Below are 23,911 nucleotides of genomic sequence, written 5' to 3'. Positions count from 1 at the left end.
TTGAGTTGCAATTTGATATTATTTCTAATAAAAGATTACTTGGATAATATATACAATTTTATTATATACTCTATAGATTCATATTGTACATTATTCAAATACAACATTAAAAGAAAGTTCTAATACTGAACTGGTCTTTAATCAGGCAAAGATCGGCCGAGCTGGTCTTCATAACTGTTGTGTGGGAATGGGGAATGACCATCCGTCCAGACTGAGCACGGGTGATCTTTGTTCAGTTGTTGACAAATGACTTATTATCTGCTTATTTCTTCATTGTGGCAACATTGAAGGAGATGATTATCTATACATTTACTGCAACATCAACACCCATTGAACAAAACAGCTTCAGAAGGCCGTTGTGCGTTAGCCTGAACTTGAGCAGCATACTGCAGGTGCCAAAGCACATCTTCAAAAGATGGTCGAGCCCATGAATCACCACAAAAACACTTTTTGGTTATTGATATTATAACCGAAAGCGATTCTTGTGAACAAGAAGCAAGTACAATGGGGTCCACTACTTTCTTACGTTCCTCTTCACTTCCAAACGAAGCCTGTAGTATCCAGATAAATGAGGTAAATTCTTTATCATTGCAAGAGGCTGAAAGAACTATTTTGATCATATTACTTGGGTAAATTTAAAGAATATACCATTTCATTCATCAGAAATTCATCTTTTCTAGATGCACCAGAAGGCCCAACAAGGGACTCGAGTAGAATGAACCCAAAGCTGTAGACATCGTCCTCTAAATTCTTCATTTGCCTGCAAAGGTAGGTACATTTTACTCTAAATATCCATGAAGAACTCATAAAATTGAGGTATCAATTCCGAACCATTTATAACATTTGGGTTGTCAATAGCCCAAAGGGTTCAGTCACAATATTTTAGCTAAAAGTGATTGGGTTGTCAGTGGAAAGTTGGAAACTGCTGAAAGTGCATATGTAATGTATATAACCTTGTTAATCACTTTATCCAAAAACTGAGCATTACTGTAATAATATAGTTTTAGCAACATATATAAAATATATTAATTACTGAATATATGGAAATGAAAGATAAGTGAACAACAAATAGTTAATTGAGGTCTAACAAACCCGTTACCACCGAAGCCTAGACCCATATGTGAAGTTTAAATACGCGGGTTCGATCGTTCGGGGTGTCCAGATCATGTGGGGATTAGGATGGAGGTATTTTACCGGCATCATATGGCTCATACGGGGGGTCGATGGGTATCCAATTGTGGTAACGGGGCTAGGGTTCCCTCCATTACCCTTTTGTTTAACAGATCACCCAGACTATTTTAGATCCATTACCCAGCAGTCTGACCCACCCAGTTTGCTACATCTGTCAAAAATTAAAGGAATTCACCAAAAGAAGACCTTACCATGATTCAACACCTTCTGCGTTTGCCTGCAAAAAGAAAAAGGTCACGAAACTTGTTATTGTATGAACCAGCAAAAGCTATAATAAACATTCTCTTATTCATATTATTGTACATACCTCTTCTTGTTTGATATCTTCTGCTATGATAGAAAGCCCGTAGTCACTCAGCTTTGCCATACCATTTTCATTCAGCAATATGTTATTTGCTTTCAATCGATTGTTTAAGAAACCAGGAATGAGTCCAGTGTGAAGAAAATGCACAGCCTTCGCTACACCAGTTAAAACTCTCAATCTATCTTCCCATTTAAGAACACTTTGGAGATCATTCCCTGGCATAAAACAATTAAACTTCAATTTCCTATCTTAAAGTTTAAATTCTAAAACTCCTCAAATTATGTACCAATATTTTACCAGCCAGAAGTAAACGATAATTCCCATTAGGCACGTATTCATATACAAGGTACACCATGTTTAAGTCACCATTATCTGACCCTTCACCACCAATGCAGTGCCCCAATAGGCAAACCAAGTGAGGATGCCGAAGCCGTGCAAGTAAATCCAGCCTTAATTTAAGGTTTCTGATTGTATACTTTTTGGACACCCTTAGATGCCTTATTGCAATGTCCGTTCCATTTTCTAGCTTCCCTTTGTAGATCTGGGACAATAAAGTTGCAAGGTATATAGTCATCGATCATACGTGTCAAAAATATGCACATTATGCTCAAAGGTGGCAGAGTTGACTCAGAGATAGACTATTATTTACCTTTATAAACATAAAACAATTGTTACTCGCATAGAACAAAATATAATGAAATGGACAAAAATAAGTGTGGGAAGGAAAGCCTAACTAGCCCAGCCTGTTACAAAATGTTCTATAAGTGACCCATTTCCGAACCCGTTAACCATGTCACCTCCAATTGTCATTTAATACTGTACCTTGCCAGCTGAACCTCCCCCTATTAAGGTAGATCTATGAAAGTTTTTAGTAGCTTCCTTCAGCTCTTCAAAAGAAAACACTTTGTGCACTGGTATACCTTCTGTACCCAACTTTGCAGCCTCTGAAACAAACCCTGGTTCAATAAATAATTCAATCAAGATTAGTCCATAGTTCTGTCATGGTTATAGCAAAAAAATAAAATAAAATATCAATCTTGACATGTTTATCCACCTATCTAGTAATCTTTTATAATGTGTGATCACTTGATGAACTGACTGCTAATGAAGTGAACTTTAAGCTCAAGTATAAAAATTAGTTCATTGATTAGTTCTACACTTTTTATTAATACTGTGAGTTCTGAAAGGACTTACTTGCACTTGTTAAAAGCTCGGATGGGTAGCCCGTAACAGAGTAATCCTGCACTGTTTTGGGCAGCAGTTTCGGGTCAGATACGCCTCGAACACAAACCTTTTTAAAAAGAACCACAAATCCGAATACCAAAAGCACCAGAACTAGAACACTCCCTGCAATCACCACCACAAGTATCACTGGACTTTTTCTTTTCCCTGAATCTTTGAAATTTATAGGATCAACTTCAACTCCTCTAGCTTCTTCTACACAGTAGCTGGATGGATGCTGATTCTTAGCATCAATCATCAAGCAATTCCCATCATACTTAACGGTTCTATTATTCATTGCATTGCTTAAACAAGAAGGTAAACCACCTGTAAACCGATTTAATGAAATATCGACAGCTGCTAGCTTGCTTCCACATTGTATTTGACTTGTGAGTTGACCAGTCAACTTATTTGATGTCAGATTCAAATAAGTGATATATGGCAGTGAGAACAGTGAAGATGGAATGACACCAGTTAAAAAGTTCATTGAAAGATCAAGCTCTTGAAGGTTATTCAGTTGACCATATTTTACTGGAATTTGACCAGTAAATGAATTTTTACTGAGATACAAAGTGATCAAACTTTTTGGCAAACTGGGTAAATCTGGCAATTGACCAAAGAAACCATTTTCATTGAGACTTAAACTGGTCAAACTTGACAATAATTCAACACCAGTAGGAAAACTACTATTCAAGAAATTCCCATCAAGATTTACACTTTTAAGACTAATTAACCTTGTAAAAGTTGGAGGAAATGAGCCATACAAATAGTTATAACTCAAATCAATATACTCAATTGTATATAATCTTTGAATCTTGTTAGGTAATGGACCCCATATTCCTAAGGAAACCAACTTAAGAACTTTCAAGCTTGTTAATCTTGATAAAGTGGCAATCAAAGAATCCATTGAGAAGTTTTGAGAAAGTGTGTGTGAAGGATTTGGAAGCCCATTAAAACTTGAAAGTACCTTTTTTGGTTGTTGATCAGCTGAAAAGCCCATGATTTTCAGCTCAGTAACAAAATTGTTTTCACAAGTGATGTTGACTTGTGGTGATGATAAGTAGCAAAAATCATCATTTGTGTTGACCCATAAGTCTAATTGCTTTGGATATTCCAACTGCTTTCTTAACTGAAGCAACACTTGTTTTTGTGAAGACTGAATTGCATTTGTGAAGAAGAAACTACAAGAAAATATCAAGAAAACCAGGAACAAAGTAGAAATTGCCATTAAAATGCTCTGCTTTTTTGTGTTTCTTGAAGAAGTAAAAGAGTGTGAAGCTCACATAAAGTAAGCAACTTGTTAACACAGAATTATAAACATATAAATTTACACAAAACAGAATCTTCTTTATAAGATATAAGTCAAGATTTAAGCTCTTAAAGATGGAAAAGAGACATATACTCTGTTTTGCTCTGTTTTGTTTGGTTTTGCTCAGTTTTATATGCAATCAAGATTTGATTTTTTTAAATAAAATTTGAGGAATCAAACAAAGATAGTAAACATACGATGAGGGTAGTTGAAAATTAATGACACAGTATGTGAGAAGATTTTAGAAATTTGAAGTTTGAATGCATTTATTCAGTGCTGTCCACATGGGGTTTTGCTGCCATTGAATAGGACAGAGATGAATGAAAGAAATAAAGAGGTGGGATTTTTAGGCTGAATTACTATCTTTCTTTTTGTTCCAAAGTCATAAAAACTTAAAAACTTAAATGAAGAACCCATAAATAAAGGATTTTGAAAGTAATTCCAAATTTAAGATGATTTGAAGTTGTATATCATGCACAACATGTAGTAAATAATCACACTTTAACATTGTCACATTCTCCTAGCAAATCATGTGTAGACAATTAGCTATACAAACCACGTGCCCCAACATGTAGTCGGTGCATAGTTTAGTCATGAGTTCGGAGAATTAATGTTTGAAAATGATTGTTATTTTATGCGAGTTAATTACTCGTATTAATTTTTTCAAATGTAACTTCTATTTACATTTGTGTCTAAAATTAGATTAGCACCAAAAAAAGTAAGTGCGATACTTACAACAATCAAAATTGTACCATTAGGTGGCCGATTAGTAAGGTTTTTGCCTTTGGAGAAAGGGAAGTGATAAAGGTATAACAAGTTTTAGTCATCTACAACAACGTCTACTTTATACAGTTGTACATTGTGCCATAAAACTTGTACATTTGTTGTAAATGACTAATAATTGTTGTAGAATTATCACTTCCCTTAGAAAAATCCATCTGAGTTCGAATCTCACTTCTATATTTGTAGGTACTAACTCGTTGTTTAAAAAAAAAAAAAATTGTACCATTCCTTCCCACAGATTGATTTATGTTTTGTTCTACTTTTATATCAAAGAACCTTAAAGTTTTTAAGGTTTTGCACAATTCCTTCGATCTTGACATTTATATTGACATTTATATAAGAGAATTTTCGTCGTTTCGGTTCTTCTAAATACACCAACAAACGAACATTATTACACCTTTTAGCGCCTTCTATTTCTTTCCGTCTAAACCAACATGCTCCTGAATAACCACCGGATCCTTAACATCAAACACAACACCTACCCTTACACCACTTGTTAATATAGTTTCATACAACCGTACGTCAACACCCCACAAGATCAAGCATGGTAGATGCTCTGGCATTTTCCTCCCCGGAATCATGAAGAATGCGCTTCTTCGTGTTCCCAAAGCAATGAGGGTTGGGAACTACTTGGGATTTGGTCCAAAACCGCATACCACATAAAAAATTTGATACCTTGGAATCTTGGATCAAAAAGCCAATCATCATCACCAGTGGAGCTCATGCAAGTACACCTTTTAAAATCATCTAGAAAGGTGGTTTTGTATGTACTATGAATATGCTAATATATGGCTTCATGCTTCCATGCCAATACGTCATGGCCTCATGGATGGGTACTTCACTATGGTAGATGATCAAGATTTTAAAAAGGGCAAAAATGGGTATTCATGTGTTCTCGGAGACTATATTCTATAGCAAAAAAAAACAGGCTGTCACACTCATTAACAATATGAAAATGGGCAAATTCCAAGTTGCCCCCATCCGACCATCCTTAATTTGGAAACATATATTTGTACCCAGGCAGCAGTCAAGATGCTAATTCAGTGCCCATTTTACATTCTACAAAGTATTTTGCCAACTATAAATTGTCATGCATAAATTTCTAACGTTTATCAAACATCACAACATAGAAAGTGATGATAATAGAAAAAATTTTAAGTGTTTAATTAATGTTTATTTTTCATTAAAAAAGTTAACCATAACCGAGTTTTGTCTACTGTCTAGTAACAAAAATCATATCTATGTCAATATCTATAGATAAGATATATATGCATTATTGGATTTGATCCTTCGACTTTATGACTTCAAATAGTTGATTGATAAATATATCTTTTAGTTGCAAGTTGCAACCCACGTCTGTAAACCATCAAAATGTCTAAATCATTAGCGCTTATATATTAACAAGGGACACAATGTTTTTTTTTTTTTTTTAACAGAAGGAGTATAGTATTAAACAAGAAAAAAAAAAAGATAGACCAGTTGAAAAAAGCAAAGGACTGGGGTCTAGGGACACAGATTTTTTGTTGAAGTGGGCATATTTTGTACTCATTCTGTCAAACAAGTTTTTAGGAAAAAAAATTTATAAAACAAGTAAATCCGGCATTAAAATTGCCGGACTCATACACGTAAGCATAGTTGTTAAATCATGTATCGTGTGTCGACTCGTTTTGTGATTTTTTAAATCATGAATCGTATCGTGTTTCGTATCGTAAGAGACATAAAAATAAAAAATATATAATGTATGCATAAAAACATACATATATTGATGATATTATTATATTTATTAAATAAATCAATTTTTTAAATGATTTTATTATCATACGTATATTTTAAATACGGATTAAACATTTATTAGTAATAAATTTACTGTATTAAAGAGTATTTGTAGAAAAATTAATATTATTTTTATAACGAACTATATCGTATCGGACCGATACCTTGTCTGAAACACTAACCGAGACGTTACTTTTTCTTTGAGTTGTGTTACGACTCGTACGAGACGTATCGTGTATCGTACGATACTAACAACTATGCACATAAGCTCAACTCGGATATAGGAATGCCAGATTCAAAAACTTTTTTGTACGTGGCAGGAAAGAGATATCGTACAAAGGAATCCGGAAGTTGCAGTGCCAGATTCACATGGAAGTACAGATGTGGCTGACAACAACGAATCTAAAATCCTATTGCCGGATTGGAAAAGTGAATCCGGAAGTCCTATTGCCGGATTGAAGTCTTATTTCCGGATTGAAGTAAATGATTGAAAAAGTGATTCCGGAAGTCCTATTGCTGGATTGAAGTAAATACTACTTTTTATAAATACTATTGATAAACACTGAGTTTTATTTATAAAAATATGAACACTTTTTATAAATTTTAAGAAACATTATTATATTTTTCTTACGAGTATAATAGTTATACAATATACATCTTTTATTAAAATTTTATATAACGATAGCTTAATTAAATTTACCTCAATAGTTTAGTTAAATAATATTTGCGTTATTATTTGTAAGATTGTTTAATTAATTAAGTGTGTTTTATATTATTTTGAATAGTTTATAGTTTATCTATTTTACATATGTATGACTATTTATCGATTAATACAACCATGTTGTAATGCACTAAATCAAGAATTAGATAATTAAAGTTGTTGAAATACCTTTAAATATAAACAATTTGTTAATTTACATTTTTTTGTATACAACCAACTTCCGGATTCCTTTGTACGATATTCTCCTTCCTGCCACGCACGAAAAAGTTTTTGAATCCGGCATTCCTATCCGGGTTGAGCTTACGTGTACGAGTCCGGAAATTCTAATGCCGGATTTACTTGTTTTATAAATTTTTTTTCTCCAAAAACTTGTTTGGCAAAATGAGTAACAAATATGTCCACTCCAAAAAAAAAAATCCTAGGGACACGATGGTTTATATACTTTTTCAGAAGTATATTATGGTTTAGAATTTTACTATACATTCTTCTAAAAATGTTTACCAAGATACTACATTTTAATTTATTTGTACATTTTATAACAGTTGTATCCACGTTATAAGTAAAAACTATTCCCACAAGGTTGTTATACAGAAAGGTCAGGAAATTTTATTTTATCTTTACCATGGGGAATTATTTTGTTACAAAGGGTCCCATGACATGTCAATAAGTTGTTACTTATTTGAATTCTAGTGAAGAATTGATGATTGAGAGCATTTAAGTGGAAAATGAGAGAAAAAGGGATTCTGAATCTGATGCCCTATCTTTTCCAGTAATTTATTAGTAGTACGAAATATTAAAGTGGTAGAACCCACAATGATGCAAATGCCCAGAAATCCTTCTCAAATTATTTAGATACAAGTAAAATAATGTAATACAAACAAATGTATTGGACTAATGTGTGTAGCGGGCTTGTTCAATCATTAATAGTGAGACTGACTACGACTATTATAAAGTCGAGTTGCCATTTTGTGGAGCCTTGATGTGGAGTATAGTTAAAAAAAAAAAAAAAAAAAAAAAAAAATATTTTACATTATTAAATAAAAACATTAATTTATTTTTTTCTATCACATAAATATAAACATAATTATGTTAAATAATAATAATAATAATAATTAATATAAACATACTCTATCAGCATATCTATATTCATATTCAGCGTTGTTAAATGAACAAGTGTCGTCCGTGTGATACGTCCAATGAGACGGAAATGTTACATGGGGTTTCCTTAACTATTTGCTATAAAGTATCCTTTAGAAAAGGATCATATTATTACTTTCATGATTATGATGTATTATTAGCGAAATAAACGCACTTTCATGATTTTATGGAATTGTAAAAAAGGATGTACTTTTATATTAAAGTGATTTTTTTTTTCAAAAAAGAAGATTTGATCTTCCTACAAAGTATAAAAGGTATGAGGTATCCAATGCTCAACGGCTCAATGTAACGGCATCTGTAAAGTGTAAACAGGTTATATAAAGAAATAGTTGCTTAGTAAACAAAAAGCACCCGTGGCCTAATGGATAAGGCGTCTGACTTCTAATCAGGCGATTGTGGGTTCGAGTCCCACCGGGTGTGAACTTTTTTTGTTTGCATTATTCTGTATATTTTTTCCAAATAGATTGAATTTTGAGTCTTGACTTTTGTTTGACTGTTTCTTATGCTTATTTTATGTAATCATTTTCATTACCTGAATAACCAGTGTCGTCTCATGGATTTTAAAGGCCCTGTACTGCATTGTTTATAAAGACTTTTATCTATATCATTGACATATTCTCTCATTTTATAGAATAAAAAAAAATACCTTTTATAATTAGCAATTCCAAACAGAAACACATTATTACATTGTAATCGTTGGGTATTTTGATATGAATATTTAATACTAGCAAAAGAAAATTGAACTTTTGGACCCTTAAACAAAACTAGGCCCTGTTCGTTTGAACATGTTGAACACCCTCAAATCCTGCCCTGTGAATAACTTGTTATGCTTATTTTATGTAACCTATTTTTCAAAAACTATTCACTTGGTTTAACTTATCAGTTATGTCGAACAAGTCGCGAACAAGTTGTACCATGTAACAATACAATCACACCAGGATATAATGAAATGCATGATGAACATATGCTTGTTTAATGGATGAATGTTACGATATAGGGCCAGAACAGGAACAACTTTTCGTAAGCATGAGCTTCACTAGTTCACTCATTTGTCATGTATAAAAATGATTTTAATGAATTCTGTCTTCAATTTAAAGCATGAGTCCTTTCAATTTAAACATGTTTTGGCAGAGCATTTTGCATATTGAAAGAAGCAGCGGTTGTAGACAACTATAGATTGCTTGAAAAGTTTAAAATGACAGGGAATAGAATATGAAAACAGCTTTGAGACTAAAAGGATTGGTTGGAGTCCTTTTAAAGAAAAGGAACTCTCGGCGCATGCCACTTTATAAAAACAAACACACGGTATTCTTTAATAAAAGGTGATAGAATAGTTCATATATCATTGCATGGCTGCGTGCCATTTACCTCATTTCATTATATGAAGGCCATCATCACCTTACAACTTTACTAACCAACCGATGTGGGATGAACACAACATTCACCCTGCCAACCTTCCCTTTTTAATTTCTAATGTAGTATAGATAATCCTTACATCATTATATTAAGGTATAGACTCATGAAAGATATATTCATAAATCAAGTGTTTCTACTCTCATGATCTGATGAGCATACTAGTTGCACCAATTATTATTTTTTGTGCAATTTCAATCAAAATATATTGACATAAACAATGAACATCGCGCTATCAGTATGTTACTACCAAATTATGTGAGACTTGGAGCCATCCATGATCTAACCATTACATTTAATATTTTAATTTTAATTAGTAAAAATAGCATACTTGTATATTTCAACAAATTTGTACCCCGATACAGGCCCATACCCATCATCAGAGTAAGATTAGTTTATTAATGCTCGTGGACTTCATGGATCATAAAGGCTAACGGCCCAAAAGCAGGCCCTCCTTTCTCTAAAAACAAAAGAATGGAGTTAGAATCGGCCGTCCAAGCTGAGTTAACAGAAATGGTTCTTAACTCTTAAGTCTTAACAATAAAAATTAAAATATACACACATAAAGTTTTATAAACGAAGACTAACATTATAACAATCAATTATATATAAACATAACAAAAATACAAAATCATAGTATAAAAATCATACCATAATAAATTAACTAATGATTTGTATTATCGTTAATATTCAAAGATTATAAAGTTTTATGCCCCCTAAAAAATATGTTAAACGACCTACGCATCTTTGCATAGAAGGAAACTAAATTAAGGGTATGTTTGATAAAGAGTTTTTAGGGGTTTTAAGCTTTTATGAAAAAAAAATTTATACTATAAAAAGCTTTGTTTAGTTAGAAAAGCTTCGAACTTTTAAATTTAATGAAAAAGCTTTTTGTTCAAACGCTACTCACATTAGCCTGGAAGCTTTTTATACATCAAATTACTTACAGTACGACTGTACGAGGTCTACAATTCCTACTACTTACAAATATATTTTTTTTTCATGTCTATACGTGGCAAAAATGAAAGAGTGGGTTTTTTATTTGTCAAAAGTTGCCAAAGGAAACAAAGAATCTTTTTTTTTTCCTTCATATTTTACATCTATTAATAGCAAATAAACTATGCCATTTTGTTAATTATTTTGAAAATACAATAATACTCTTATACTTGACCTTTTTGTCAAATACGGAGGGTTCTATATATGCTCAAAAACCAAACGTTTTCTAATGGAATACAAGTAAATCGTTATATCCATTTTTGTCAAATTACACATTAGATTAAACACTACAGCCATTTTGTCAAACATTTAAATATATTTAAAAAACTTCAACTACTAGCTTCCAGCTACAGCTACCAGTTAGCAGCTTTCAACCACCAGCTTACAGCTATCAGCTACCAGCTAATTTTGTCAAATATACCCTAAGTTTCAGCATAAACCTTTGGTATTTTGATATCATTTTCAACCTCATTTTCCATAAAACTCCATAAATGGTTGAGAAAATGTTGCGTTATAAAAGGCCTAATAGCTTCATTAACTATTATAGAGTTAATAAAGTAGTAAAATAGTACGTATCTTTTGTCGCTAAAAGTGAAATGCAATTCCTAATTTGAGCCAAGTGTTTAACGAGTAACAACTCTACAAAATGTCGCAAACTAAATCATAAGTTAACCATGCTATTACACCAGCCCGCATGGTCAAACTTTGCGATTTGGCTACTTTTTAGTTTCAAAAAGTTTGGTCTAAAAAGTAATGTAATATGACTATGGTGTTTTATCTAGTTTGTACATAGATTTAGTAAATGGGTGTAGGTTTGATTGTAAATGATGAAATGTAACCTTCTAAATATCATCTATGTGAGTTTTATACTTTAATATCCTTATTTCAATTCTGATCCTACCAACCAAACACCTAATGGTGCGTTTGGTTCACAGATTATGATGGAATATGATGGAATTTCATTCCACTAGAATGTAAACATTTCATCATTTGATGGAATCTCCATTATTTGGGGTTATTAGATGAAATTTCATTCCTTCCTTCTCTTGAATTATAAGAAAACAAAAAACATTCCATCAGATTTATTTTTTAAGAATCTAATTTCTTTAACATATTTCATTCATTACAAAAATATTATGTGAACCAAACTCGCTATAAGTGTATTTCAATCTCCTATATTCATTTCAAAACTCATGAAACAAACGTACTCTACATGTTTAAGTAAACAACTCCATTAAACGGGCTACTAATCACACAAGATTCTTATGTATAAATGGGATTTGAACATAGATTTTTTAGAAGCAAATATCTTAATCACTTCCCAGAGTGAATATTTTGTTCATGTGTTGAGTCATACATAAGCATTGAAAACTATTTTTAAATAAAAACTATCTTTAAATATAAACGATCAGTAAAGTTGTATCATGATTGGTGAGAAACAAAAATCAATTCGTATGACTTTTACAAGTCGTAAGCGTAACCTTGCGACTTTATTAATTAACTTTCGAAAATATACAAGAAAATTTAACTTAAACATGATATCCAATATACATTATAGAGAAAATGTCACAAATGGTCCTTGTGGTTTGTCTTATTAGCATTTTGCCCCCTGTGCTTTTTTTTCATTGCAAATGGTCCTTGGCTTTTTCATTTTCATTACCAGCAATCCTTGACACTAACTTCTGTTAGTTTTGGCCGTTTAAACCCTTCATGTGCGAATCACGTGAGGATTTAATCGTCTTTTTAGTAACCACAGGGACTATATGTGATAAAAACCTTTTTTTTAATTATATATATGTATATATGTATTTACATATATGTATGGTAGAAAAGGCCCTCCAACCTTTGCATGGGATGAGGATCGAACCCAAAACAGAGGTCATGGGTTCGATCCTCATCCCATGCAAAGGTTAGAGGGTCTTTTCTACCATTTAGGTAGAAACTGAAAGCAGCCTCTCTACTTAGGTAGAGGTAAGGTCTGCCTACATCTTAACCTCCCCCATACACCGTTGAGGTATTGGGGCTCAAAACCCGCGGAAGTCGGCACTGAGCAGTTGCTTTACTTTACTTTACTTTATCTGTTATATCCCTTATTCTGCATACACACATTCTTCAACAACATTATTCACCACACACATTCCTCCATTCCTAAACATAATTTTTTAGATCGATTCTCATTTGATTTTTCACCAACTCTAATACGAGTATAAAATACTCTATGTCTATATATACATATCAGTATACATAAATGGGGAAAAAGATCCATCCATCTATCTATGCATAAATATCCATCCATCCGTTCCATACATATATATCTCATCGACGAGATGAGATCCAAAATTTTTCATCCTTTACTCCAATCTCTCATCCACTAAAGATCCGATTGGTGAAATATTTTTAGATGGGTTCGAGTTTGATACTCGGTGGTGGATTTGGGTTTTGGGTTCCTGTGTGCAGGCTCGACGGGTACTAGAGGTGGGATGGTGATCCCGCGGTGGTGGTGGGTTTGGGGAATTTGAGGTTTTGCCGTATGGAATTGGTTTGACCAAGAAAAAGCTTTTAATTGCATACAAATAAAGTGAGAATTTTTTAGTGCGATATCCATCTACATAAAAATAAATCTACTAATTGCAATTCAATTTGTTAGATTTGAATTTCAAGATAGCATTTTGTTCTTTAATCTTGATGGTTCTTGTTGGTCACAAGATAGAAAGGAAGATGAATATATATTGTGTTGGATGGATGGTGTATATATACAAATATGTTTGTTGGATCGGGGGTTCAATCACATCAGGTTTAGAGTACTGCTTTTGTTGCTTAAATAAATGGTCTTTTATTACAAGTAATCATGAAAACCATATAAATTATTGGTTTTGTGTTGAAGACATTTGACAGATTGATAAATGGATAATGGATCAATATCTATATTTATTTGTGTGTAAATCTATACCTAGGTGTATTTATATATACTTATTTTTTTTTTATTTGATTTATTTATATTTATGCACAAATATGGATACAAAAATAAAAGATTGATATAGTTGGTGGTAAGGTCACCGGAATCTGGGTTATGTTTTGTAGGAATATGACAAAGAATTAGTATAAAAGTTGGAGAAGATAGTAAATGAAAGGATTGAATTGAATGGATGATTGTACCCTTAATAACGGACTAAAACTAACAGAAGTTAGTGACAGGGACTGTTGGCAACGAAAATGAAAAATACAAGGATCGATTGCAACAAAAAAAAGCACATGGAGCAAAATGCGAATATGACAAACTATAGGGACTATTTATGACATTTTTTCTACATTATAACCTATTTAAAATCAATTCGTGTAAACAGTACTATTCTTATCTTTTACTGTCGTTTTAAGTTAAATATATATATAATTTTGACAAAAAAAAATATAAAAGGTCATACTTGGTAAGGTGGTTTGTGTCTAAGTTTATGGAATAGGAGGTCGTGGATTCAAAACCCTCTCTTTTTTTTTTTTTCATTTTTTCATTTTTTTTTCCTTTTGGATTCTGCACTTTGCTCCTTTTTTTTTTGTCCTCTCCTTTTTATACTTTTTCTTATATGCCCTTCTGTGTGTTTTTTTTCCTACCCCTAACCTTATATAAATTTATTTTTTTTTTTACATTTTTTCTATACTTATTTTCTACACTTTACATTTCGATCTTTTTATAACTTTTTAAAATGCTATATTTTTATTCAAATGTTATATATATATATATATATATTATCTTATTTCTTTCCTTTTTTTCTTTTGTTGCATTATATATTCGTTTTTATTTTTAAACATTTGGTTTTTATACCTTTTTCATATGTAATATTTTGTTTTTTTAAAAAGAATTCATTTACTATTTGTATTCTCTTTTGTTCTCTTTTTTATTTATATGGTTTTAGTATATATTCCTTTTGGGTTTTTTTTTCCCAAACATTTGATTATCCTCGTCCAACGGCCGGGTATAAGACTAATTTTTGTAATTTTTTTTTTAAAATAACCACTACCAAGAATCCAAGTTAACATAATGGTTAGAACTCAAAAGTCTTCGATTTGAATTATGTTACAGACAAACATCTTGAGAGACGATCATAAAAATGATTAAAATCATAGTTATCTCAAATGATAAGAACGTTGTCACATCATATCTTTATAATTTATTGAAATCTTTATATATTTTTAAAGGGTTTAGTATCCCAGGGTGCAAATAACCTTACAACTTTTTTTATTGTGTGTATGCATCAAAATTTTTGAACATTTTATGTAAGCATCTCGCTAAATTGAACACTTAATGTAAAAATTTTATGTTGACCAATCAAAAACTTTTACGTGGGCAACTCACATAGTTGTCACCTATACATTTTTACATTATGCGTTGAATTTAGCGGGATGCTTACATAAAATGTTCAAATTTTTTGATGTATACACACAATAGAAAAAGTTGCAAAGTTACTTACACTCCGATATACTTAACCCATTTTTAAAATCTTTTAATTTTACCCCTCAAACATACAAATATTTTTACATATTTTACATCTATATACGAAACAAAAGTATTCAAGATAGCTAAGAACATGTCTTTCTATATTTATACTCTCTTATAATACAAATTGGATATTATATTTTTGTAATCTCTTAAAACATTTATAGCAAACATCTTTACTAAATTACCTTCAATAATTCTTTAAATCACATGAATTATTTTATATTAGTTATCTATCTTACTCGTCGCCGTTACCACCATTACTACCGATACGCCACTGCATTACACGAATATTCGTATAGTATAGTAAAAAACATACTCGTATCATTGGAGATAATGTTAGGTTGGTACATAAATAACACATGACTCGTCATATCCAAACAGAAAGGTGTACTTTTAACAAATTTAATAACACAAGGGCAGAATTGCAAAACATAAAACCTTACAATTTTCTCTTTCTTGAACCTTTAAAATGGACTCTTAAACCCTAGAAAACCTAGCGGCCACTCTCCATAAAAAGAGAGCTACAAACTAAAGCCACGCCCAAAACCCTAAAAAGAAAGAGAAAAAATCCACATCCATTTTTCAGTTTTTAGCCATTAATAATCAATGGCTTTGTATCTTCTGTACGAATCTGCATCTGGGTATGCTTTGTTTTTGGCCCATGGAATCGATGAAATCGGTCAGAACACAGAGGCTGTTCGTAACTCAATCACTGACCTTAATCGCTTTGGAAAAGTTGTAAAGCTTGATGCTTTTACTCCTTTTGAATCTGCCCTTGATGCTCTTAATCAGTGCAATGCTGTCTCTGAAGGTATACACACACATATATGTTTTATACTTACAATTATATTAATCCATGTTTATACATATATATATGCATGTGTTTGCTATTCGAGTATTACTGTGGTGAGGCTCTAGGTCAAACTTGTGTAACGAAGTATTTTAGCTTTTTTTTTTTTCAATTGTAATTTATTTGTGAAAATGGTTTGGAAAAGGTCACGGGATACCCGGGTTAGGCCACGTACATCTGAGATAGATGGCTCTGAAATGTGAAAGTCTCGTCTTTTTACCTGTTTATTGTAATTTGTTTGTATGCTGTATAGTTTTAGTATATATGTTGTTTAGAGGTTTTGAAAACTCTTTAATGTTTTGTAGCTTCAAATAGCTTTTGGGCTTGATAATATACAAGCATTTTGTCAATGATGCTTTTATATTACAATTAAAAGGCTACATAAAACATATTTTTGTTTTGAAGTTTTAGTCTTTTTTGCTAACCTAGATTAAGTGATATATGATTGTACGTCCATGGTTCACTTTGATAACACTACTACAGAGAGAAAATGGACATTTATCTTTTGGTGTTTATATTGGTAAAAGGCATGTTTAGGAGTGTTTGTATTAGTTTGTTTTATGAGATATTTGTTAACTCCTTATGACTATGGCTTTTTGTGCTTAAGCTAAAAAAACTCGTAAGACGGGAAAACTGAGTATATTGTCGTTTTGAACTTTTGATAATATGTTGTATATTATGCATAAAAATTTGTTAATAAAGTTTTGTGAAATTTATTCAGGGCAAATGACTGATGAGTTGAGGAACTTTTTGGAGCTTAATCTTCCAAAGGTCAAGGAAGGTAAGAAGCCTAAGTTTAGCTTAGGGGTAGCTGAATCCAAAGTTGGGTCTCACATTTATGAAGAAACTAAGATCCCCTGCCAGTCCAATGAGTTTATTTCTGAGATCATTCGTGGTATTCGTTTCCATTTTGATAAGTTCATCGAGAATCTCAAGGTATTCTTCTTGTGTATTTTTTTCCCAATTAGTAGTTGTTATATTGTCAGTGTATTCACCTGCCTAATGCTTTTATTAGCTTTGACGTGTATATTTGTTTTTATTCTTATAGCCTGGTGACTTGGAGAAAGCTCAACTTGGTTTGGCCCACCACTATAGCAGGGCAAAAGTGAAGTTCAATGTTAACCGTGTTGACAATATGGTCATTCAAGCAATCTTCCTTCTTGATACTCTAGATAAGGATGTGAATTCTTTTTCCATGAGAGTTAGGTTTGTTTACTCTCTCGATGCTCTTGATAAGTTCAATGTGAACTGCGTTATTATCCCCAAAACGTGGAAAAACGTTATTTTATTTCTTGTGAAAGTGAATTAGAACTTTGTGTTTGATGCAGGGAGTGGTACTCATGGCATTTCCCAGAGCTAGTAAAGATTGTCAATGACAACTATCTTTATGCTAAACTTGCAAAGTTTATTGATGACAAGTCACAGCTGTCTGAAGATAAGTTAGAAGGCCTAATCGATATCCTTGGGGATGAAGATAAAGCAAAGGAAGTGATAGAAGCCGCCAAAGCATCTATGGGTATGGTTGTTGTTTATACTTGTCAAGTGATTTTTATGATAACATCTTATCTTTTAGTCATGATGTGGTTGTATCTATTTTGCAGGCCAGGACTTGTCACCAGTCGACTTGATTAATGTCAAGATGTTTGCACAACGTGTGATGGACCTTGCTGAATACAGGAAGAAGCTTTTTGATTATCTTGTTTCTAAAATGAGCGACATTGCACCAAATCTGGCTGCATTGATTGGCGAAGTTGTTGGTGCTCGTCTAATTTCTCATGCTGGTAGTCTCACAAATCTGGCCAAGTGCCCTTCGTCTACCCTTCAAATCCTTGGTGCTGAGAAAGCCCTGTTCAGGTCTTATATTTGTTTTATTAACACATATATTCTAAGTGTGAGTTAAAAGCAGTTGGATATTAATGTTAAATACACTGCTATGGTTTCAGGGCTTTGAAGACTAAAGGGAACACCCCAAAATATGGTCTCATCTTCCATTCTTCTTTCATTGGGCGTGCATCTGCAAAAAACAAAGGTCGAATGGCTCGTTACCTAGCTAACAAGTGCTCAATTGCTTCACGAATTGATTGCTTCTCAGGTAATTTACAGTTTTCTTTCAGAAGGATTTTTTGGTCTAACTACTCAGTCTAAGATTTCGATTTGATCACTCGCAGAGAGCAGCACTACTTCTTTTGGAGACAAGCTTCGTGAACAAGTGGAGGAGCGTCTTGACTTTTATGACAAGGGTGTTGCACCCCGTAAAAACATTGACGTTATGAAGTCTGCCATGGAGGAAGTTGCTAATAAAGGTTAGTGTAGGAAAAAAGGTTCTATATACGGTTTCTTTTAATCATTTCTCAGTTTTTCAAGATAGAGAGCGGGTATAACATTAATTTGAGGGTGAACTATGGAATTGATCTGTTTAATACCCCCTCTTGTTGTTGCAGAAATGGATGTGGATAAAACTTCTGAAAAGAAAAACAAGAAAAAGAAATCAAAAGATAATGATGAAAAGGCAGATGACAAAGAGAACGATGTTGCAAATGGAGATGCCGCAGAACCTAAATCTGGAAAGAAGAAAAAGAAGCGAGCTCTTGAAGAGGAGTCCGAGCCCACTACAAATGGCAAAGAAAATGGGACAACAAATGGTGTGAATGCTGAGAATGGAACAGAAAAGAAGAAGAAAAAGAAGAGCAAAGACGTTGAGATGGAAGATGTACCTGCTGCTAGCGAAGGTAAGAAGAAAAAGAAGAGCAAAGATGTTGAGATGGAGGATGTACCTGCTGCTAGTGAAGGCAAGAAGAAAAAGAAGAAAAAGTCAACCGAGTGAAGATGAAGAAGATAGTGTTAAAGGGTAAGTTATTAATAGTTGTATTTTGCCTTGCCAACCTATGTAACATGGCCTGCATTTTGATGTCATGCTTTCTTGTTAAACTTGAATTGTTTTTATAAACTTAATGGCGGAAGTTAGTTAGGTTAAATTCATGGTGAAGTTTTGTTGTAGATCTATCTCTCTTTAAGCATTTTCGCAGTAGAGATCATGCTCTTAACCAAGCCTTTCAGTATCTCATTGCTGAAATCTTTGGTTGTATGATATTCGTGTTTAATTTGGCTTTGCTAGATTCTTTTGTGCCTATAAGTTGGTTCTTTAACAGTTTGGGTGTCTCAAACTGTTTCAAGGCCAAATGAACAGGGAGGCTTGTTATATAGGCAAGCAGGAGTTATGGCTACCATTCAAGAATGAATGAGTGTATATGTGTTCGTTCGAGTACAATTGCTTGGGCCATCTAACCAATGACTATGCATTGGAATTGGATTGAATGGAGTCATGTTTTATACATTTATATTATGTGTATATCCGTGTAATTTTAATTTGTTATGACAACTAAATTTATATCTAACTTATTTTCATTTTGTGTGGCTCTACGTTTCACTTTCTGCTTCCACTATCTGGACTATGAGGGACAAATCCACCGCATCTACTCTCCATACTCATTTTCACTTGTATTCCGTTGTTTTTGCTCTAAAATTTTAGGTATTTAAAAACACCTGCGAATTGAACATTTTATATCAAAGTTTATGATTTTTTTAAACTCTAAACTCGAATGCTATAAATTTGGTTTTGATGATAAAGTTTCTGTATGTAAATACGAGTTCTTGCAAGATTAGAGAATGTGTATCAACTCATACTCATCATTTTCTTTCATGATGACTGATAATTTTGATGATTGTAATAATTCTTAACTTGTATTACTTTTCAACCTCAAGAAACTTGGATATCAATTCAGTTTTACCATCAAGTTATTTCTCAAAAACTGGTTAGAGATATTACTTTCCTATTGGAAATAAATACACTTGGTTAAACTTATCTGTTATGTTGAATTAAGTCATGAACATGTTGTACCATGCAAGTATGTATCGATACAATCACACCAGGATATTATGAAATGCACAATGAACATATTCTTATACAGAAACATAGGGCCCGGAACATGAACAAGCATGAGTATGAAGTTTAGAGATAATACATATTATAACATGTTTCGACAGAACTTTTTATTACATTACCTTATTTCATAGTAGTTTAGAATGAAATTCAATAAAATAAAGAAAGTTCGAAACTGATAGATTGGTTGGAGTCCTTTAAAGAAAGGAACTCTCCAAAAATAGGCGTATGCCACTTTATACAACGAGCACACGGTATTCTTTAGTAAAAGGCGAAAGAATAGTTCGCTTTGTGCTCATTGCATGGCTGCGTGCCTTTTCCTTTCAGCACCTCATTTCATTATAATGAGACCATCCCCACTTTGTAAATCAATAACCTACCGATGTGGGATAAAACACAACACTCACCCTGCCAACCTTCCCCTTTTTCATTTCTTTTTTTCAATTGCCTTTACACGATTTTAAATAGTATTTGCGGGTGCTTTTATTCTATCATTATACATACATAAGTTTAATTAAAATAAGATTTTAAAGTCTAATTCGTTTGTTTTATATATATTGGACTTGTTTTGGTTTTAGCATTGTCAGTCATAATAATGAGCTTTATCAGCTGATAATCTGATATTAATAGTTGGATGTTTTAGACTTAGATATCTGATTATTAGTAGTAATACACTAATACTGTAGTATACACTTGTTTGATCAAAACGTCAAGGCAAATGTTAACCATGAAACTTACCCATTTCCCCCTAGTGAATTTTATTGCCATCGATGTAACTTAAATTACAACTATTTAAGACGGTAAACATATTCTTCCACCAAACATACTGCTTACTTGCTTTTAAAGCCAATTTTTGGATAGAAGATTTAAGCAAACATGCGTTGTTTACACTGCAATATTAGCTAATATCCTTTGTCAAAGTTTTTATTTGTTTTTTAAAGATGGAAAACTTATTTCACTTTTTTAAAATTGTTAAATTAACTCAAAAAATATTTTTCATACATAAACGCCCCTAATATCCAAAAAGAAAGTCAAAATTTATACAACGAAGTCCGTCCGTTACTCAAATTCCCTCCAAAATTAACAAACTCTCAAATCAATTCGATCATTCTGTTGCACACACACACACTCAGCTCTCAATCAATCAATCTCACTCACAGTTAGTCATCTCTAATTAATCAATGGCAAAATCCAAACCCAAATCCACCAAGAAATCATTGTTAACCGTGACCCTAAATCCCCAACTTTACCCCCAATTTCTCCATCTACTTTCCCCCAAATCAAACCCGAATTCGTCACACACTCTCCTCTTCATCTTCACTTTCTTTCTCGCTTCGATTCTATGTTTCGTGTCCATCGAATCACTTCATTCCAGACCCTCACTCTCTGCAATCACACACGTGCCCACCTACTCGCCGTTAGTTCTTGCTTCTTTGTCGTCCGTATTTCAGGATCCAGGTGTCGAAAACGACGATACGGTGAGTCTTGACACGACGTCGATGGTGCCGTTGCCACCACGGACGGTGGTTGGGACGGAGTTTTGGAAGCAGCCGGATGGGGAGGGATACCGGCCGTGTTTGCATTTTAGTTTAAAGTATCGGAAAAGATCGGTTAAGATTGCAAATGAGGAGAAGAGGTTTTTGGTGGTTGTGGTTTCTGGTGGATTGGTTGAGCTAAGGAATCAGATTGTTGATGCTGTTGTTATTGCTAGGATTCTTGAAGCTGCGTTGGTTTTACCGATTTTACAGGGTGATGAAAGGTAATTTTTTCTTTTTTTTTTTACAGTCCCTAAATTTAATTTTTAGTGTTTGGAATTTAGTCCAGTTGATAGTTGTTGATGATCATGATCTTTAAGAAATGTATATTTATATCTGATTTAGAGTTAAGTTTTCAAGAATCAAGATCTTGTGGAAAATTAAATGTAGATGGTTAGCATACGATTTGTGTTCTAATCTATAGTTGGATTATGAATTGTATAATTGATTGGGGTTAAATCTGTGATTTTAGGTTGTAATTGATGATTAATGGTTCATAGTTAGGAGTACTTTATATGGGAATGTAGTAAAATCATTAGTACTGTTTAATCTGAATCTATGGGGTGTTTGAAGGACACAAAAACTTGATTTGTGATGATTTTGCAGTGAATTTTCAGAAATTTTTGATGTAGAACACTTTAGGAAGACTTTAAAAGCCGACATTCGAGTAGTATCATCTCTTCCCTCGACACATGTCGTGTCATGGCAATCATTAAAGAATCATATTCCACATAATGTTCCGCCGTTTTGGATTCGTGCAAGATTTTTCAAGAAAGTAAGGCACATTGCTGATATACATAACTGCTGAGTTTTACCTCTAGAAAGGATTACCACTAAGAATCTTCACAACTTTCACATTTTGCAGCTCAATGAAAAAGGATCTCTTGTATTGACAGGGTTAGATTCAAAACTTACAAAGAATCTGCCACCAGACCTTCAGAAACTTCGATGCAAGGTGTTAAATCTTATGAACGATTTCTACATTTTTGCAGTTTGAGATCTTTCAAATTTCATGAATCCATGATCACATTTGCTTGTTGCAGGTAGCATTTCATGCACTTAAATTTGCTAGACCAGTTACAGAACTTGGTAACCGTATTGCCAGGAGAATGTGGATTGAAGGGCCATACATCGCCCTTCATCTTAGTTTAGAAAAAGATTTGTGGATCAAAACAGGTTGCTCCACAGGCTTAGGCCCTGACTATGACATCCTTATAAGCAAAGAAAGGGAGTCTCATCCCGAGTTTCTTACCACATCATCAAATATAAGTTGCCCTCTACATGTGTTACAAGCAGCAAGGTACACTTTTAGACTCTTTTATGTTTTAAAACCAATATATATTCGAGATAATTTACTTGCATTTTGGATTAAAAATGCAGACTTCTAAAAGAATCAGGGGCTCCAGCGAATGCTCGAGTGTACATTACAGGTGGGGATCCATTTGGGGGTGATCGAGCCATTCTTCTGTTTAAGTCAGAGTTTGTTAATGTGGTGACAAAGGAGATGTTGGCTAGAGATGCTGAACTCAACCCATACAGAAACAGAAGTATTATTTTGACAGCAATAGACTATATTGTATCACTAAGTAGTGATGTTTTTCTGCCTTCTTATGACGGTCACATGGTTCAAGCCTTGCAGGTATGTATATATAGACGCTCTCTTGATCTTTGGAAGTTTATAACTCAGGTTGAACTTGATTGTATATGGATTGTTTGTGTTTTGTAAGGGTCATCGTGCATATGTTGGACATCGAAAACTGGTCACAATGTCTACGAATTACAATGGGCAACCGCAGCCTAGGGGTAAAAGGAGAGACAGAGATGTAACAGCATTTCCGCTGCCAGAATGTATGTGCAAACACTAGCCATGGGATAGTTTTGGTCAGAATCATGGCTGTTCTTGAACCCATTCAGGAGTTGCATCAGGATTTTGACCTTTGTATAGAATCTTGACTTGGGATATATAAATGGAAGTGAACATAGAATTGTGTTACTGTAAGAGTTTATAATCTGATGTATAGTTTCAAGTGTTTAATACCAATTGAATCATACTACACTGATTCTGTAGGATGTTAACGTTTGTATATGGTCAGACTCTACGGGTTACAAATAATGGCCGTGTCACTAAAAACAAACACCATCATTCTGAGCGTTTCTTTGAGATGATATTGAGTTATTGACTAAAACATCCATGTTTCTAAAGACACCTGCAACGGTGTTTTACT

The 23,911-nt window shown here is 33.2% G+C and overlaps 3 protein-coding genes and 2 non-coding genes across 5 annotated transcripts; 3 read left to right on the top strand and 2 right to left on the bottom strand.

Moving 5' to 3' along the window:
* On the bottom strand, positions 1-4,369 carry LOC122589259 (probable inactive leucine-rich repeat receptor-like protein kinase At3g03770). Its single transcript, XM_043761526.1, has 7 exons — positions 2,690-4,369; positions 2,318-2,451; positions 1,793-2,036; positions 1,499-1,710; positions 1,383-1,408; positions 649-760; positions 1-551 (listed from the first exon to the last, which is right to left on the bottom strand). The coding sequence occupies exons 1-7, from the start codon at positions 3,942-3,944 to the stop codon at positions 321-323; spliced, it is 2,214 nt and encodes a 737-aa protein (XP_043617461.1). The 5' UTR covers positions 3,945-4,369; the 3' UTR covers positions 1-320.
* A 4,438-nt stretch (positions 4,370-8,807) lies between these two features.
* Positions 8,808-8,880, top strand: TRNAR-UCU. The gene has a single exon. It is a non-coding gene; the product is annotated as a tRNA-Arg (tRNA).
* Positions 8,881-15,865: 6,985 nt separating this feature from the next.
* On the top strand, positions 15,866-19,208 carry LOC122588691 (nucleolar protein 56-like). Its single transcript, XM_043760861.1, has 8 exons — positions 15,866-16,172; positions 16,933-17,147; positions 17,260-17,417; positions 17,540-17,727; positions 17,813-18,065; positions 18,155-18,303; positions 18,380-18,514; positions 18,653-19,208. The coding sequence occupies exons 1-8, from the start codon at positions 15,968-15,970 to the stop codon at positions 19,033-19,035; spliced, it is 1,686 nt and encodes a 561-aa protein (XP_043616796.1). The 5' UTR covers positions 15,866-15,967; the 3' UTR covers positions 19,036-19,208.
* A 1,134-nt stretch (positions 19,209-20,342) lies between these two features.
* LOC122590333 lies at positions 20,343-20,459 on the bottom strand. Its single transcript, XR_006322473.1, has one exon. It is a non-coding gene; the product is annotated as a U5 spliceosomal RNA (small nuclear RNA).
* Positions 20,460-21,255: 796 nt separating this feature from the next.
* LOC122590169 (O-fucosyltransferase 37) lies at positions 21,256-23,782 on the top strand. The gene is made up of 6 exons (XM_043762502.1): positions 21,256-21,910; positions 22,293-22,461; positions 22,552-22,641; positions 22,730-22,986; positions 23,067-23,325; positions 23,414-23,782. The coding sequence occupies exons 1-6, from the start codon at positions 21,333-21,335 to the stop codon at positions 23,549-23,551; spliced, it is 1,491 nt and encodes a 496-aa protein (XP_043618437.1). The 5' UTR covers positions 21,256-21,332; the 3' UTR covers positions 23,552-23,782.
* Positions 23,783-23,911: the final 129 nt, after the last annotated feature.

Source organism: Erigeron canadensis, chromosome 2 (assembly GCF_010389155.1).
Source record: "Erigeron canadensis isolate Cc75 chromosome 2, C_canadensis_v1, whole genome shotgun sequence".
NCBI classification, from domain to species: Eukaryota; Viridiplantae; Streptophyta; class Magnoliopsida; order Asterales; family Asteraceae; genus Erigeron; species Erigeron canadensis.
The sequence above is the reverse complement of the archived record's forward strand: the minus strand, read 5'-3'. Positions and strand labels throughout refer to the sequence as shown.

What these genes read in the sequence shown, in the direction of transcription:
- LOC122588691 (XM_043760861.1), top strand. Translation starts at nt 15,968, where the DNA reads ATGGCTTTGTATCTTCTGTACGAATCTGCATCTGGGTATGCTTTGTTT. An exon ending in GTGCAATGCTGTCTCTGAAG is followed by an intron (nt 16,173 to 16,932) that starts GTATACACACAC and finishes AAATTTATTCAG; the next exon opens with GGCAAATGACTGATGAGTTG. An exon ending in GCTGAGAAAGCCCTGTTCAG is followed by an intron (nt 18,066 to 18,154) that starts GTCTTATATTTG and finishes CTATGGTTTCAG; the next exon opens with GGCTTTGAAGACTAAAGGGA.
- LOC122590169 (XM_043762502.1), top strand. Translation starts at nt 21,333, where the DNA reads ATGGCAAAATCCAAACCCAAATCCACCAAGAAATCATTGTTAACCGTG. An exon ending in TTCAGAAACTTCGATGCAAG is followed by an intron (nt 22,642 to 22,729) that starts GTGTTAAATCTT and finishes TGCTTGTTGCAG; the next exon opens with GTAGCATTTCATGCACTTAA. An exon ending in ACATGGTTCAAGCCTTGCAG is followed by an intron (nt 23,326 to 23,413) that starts GTATGTATATAT and finishes GTGTTTTGTAAG; the next exon opens with GGTCATCGTGCATATGTTGG.
- LOC122589259 (XM_043761526.1), bottom strand. Translation starts at nt 3,944, where the DNA reads ATGGCAATTTCTACTTTGTTCCTGGTTTTCTTGATATTTTCTTGTAGT. An exon ending in CGAGCTTTTAACAAGTGCAA is followed by an intron (nt 2,452 to 2,689) that starts GTAAGTCCTTTC and finishes TTATTGAACCAG; the next exon opens with GGTTTGTTTCAGAGGCTGCA. An exon ending in TTATCGTTTACTTCTGGCTG is followed by an intron (nt 1,711 to 1,792) that starts GTAAAATATTGG and finishes GTTTTATGCCAG; the next exon opens with GGAATGATCTCCAAAGTGTT.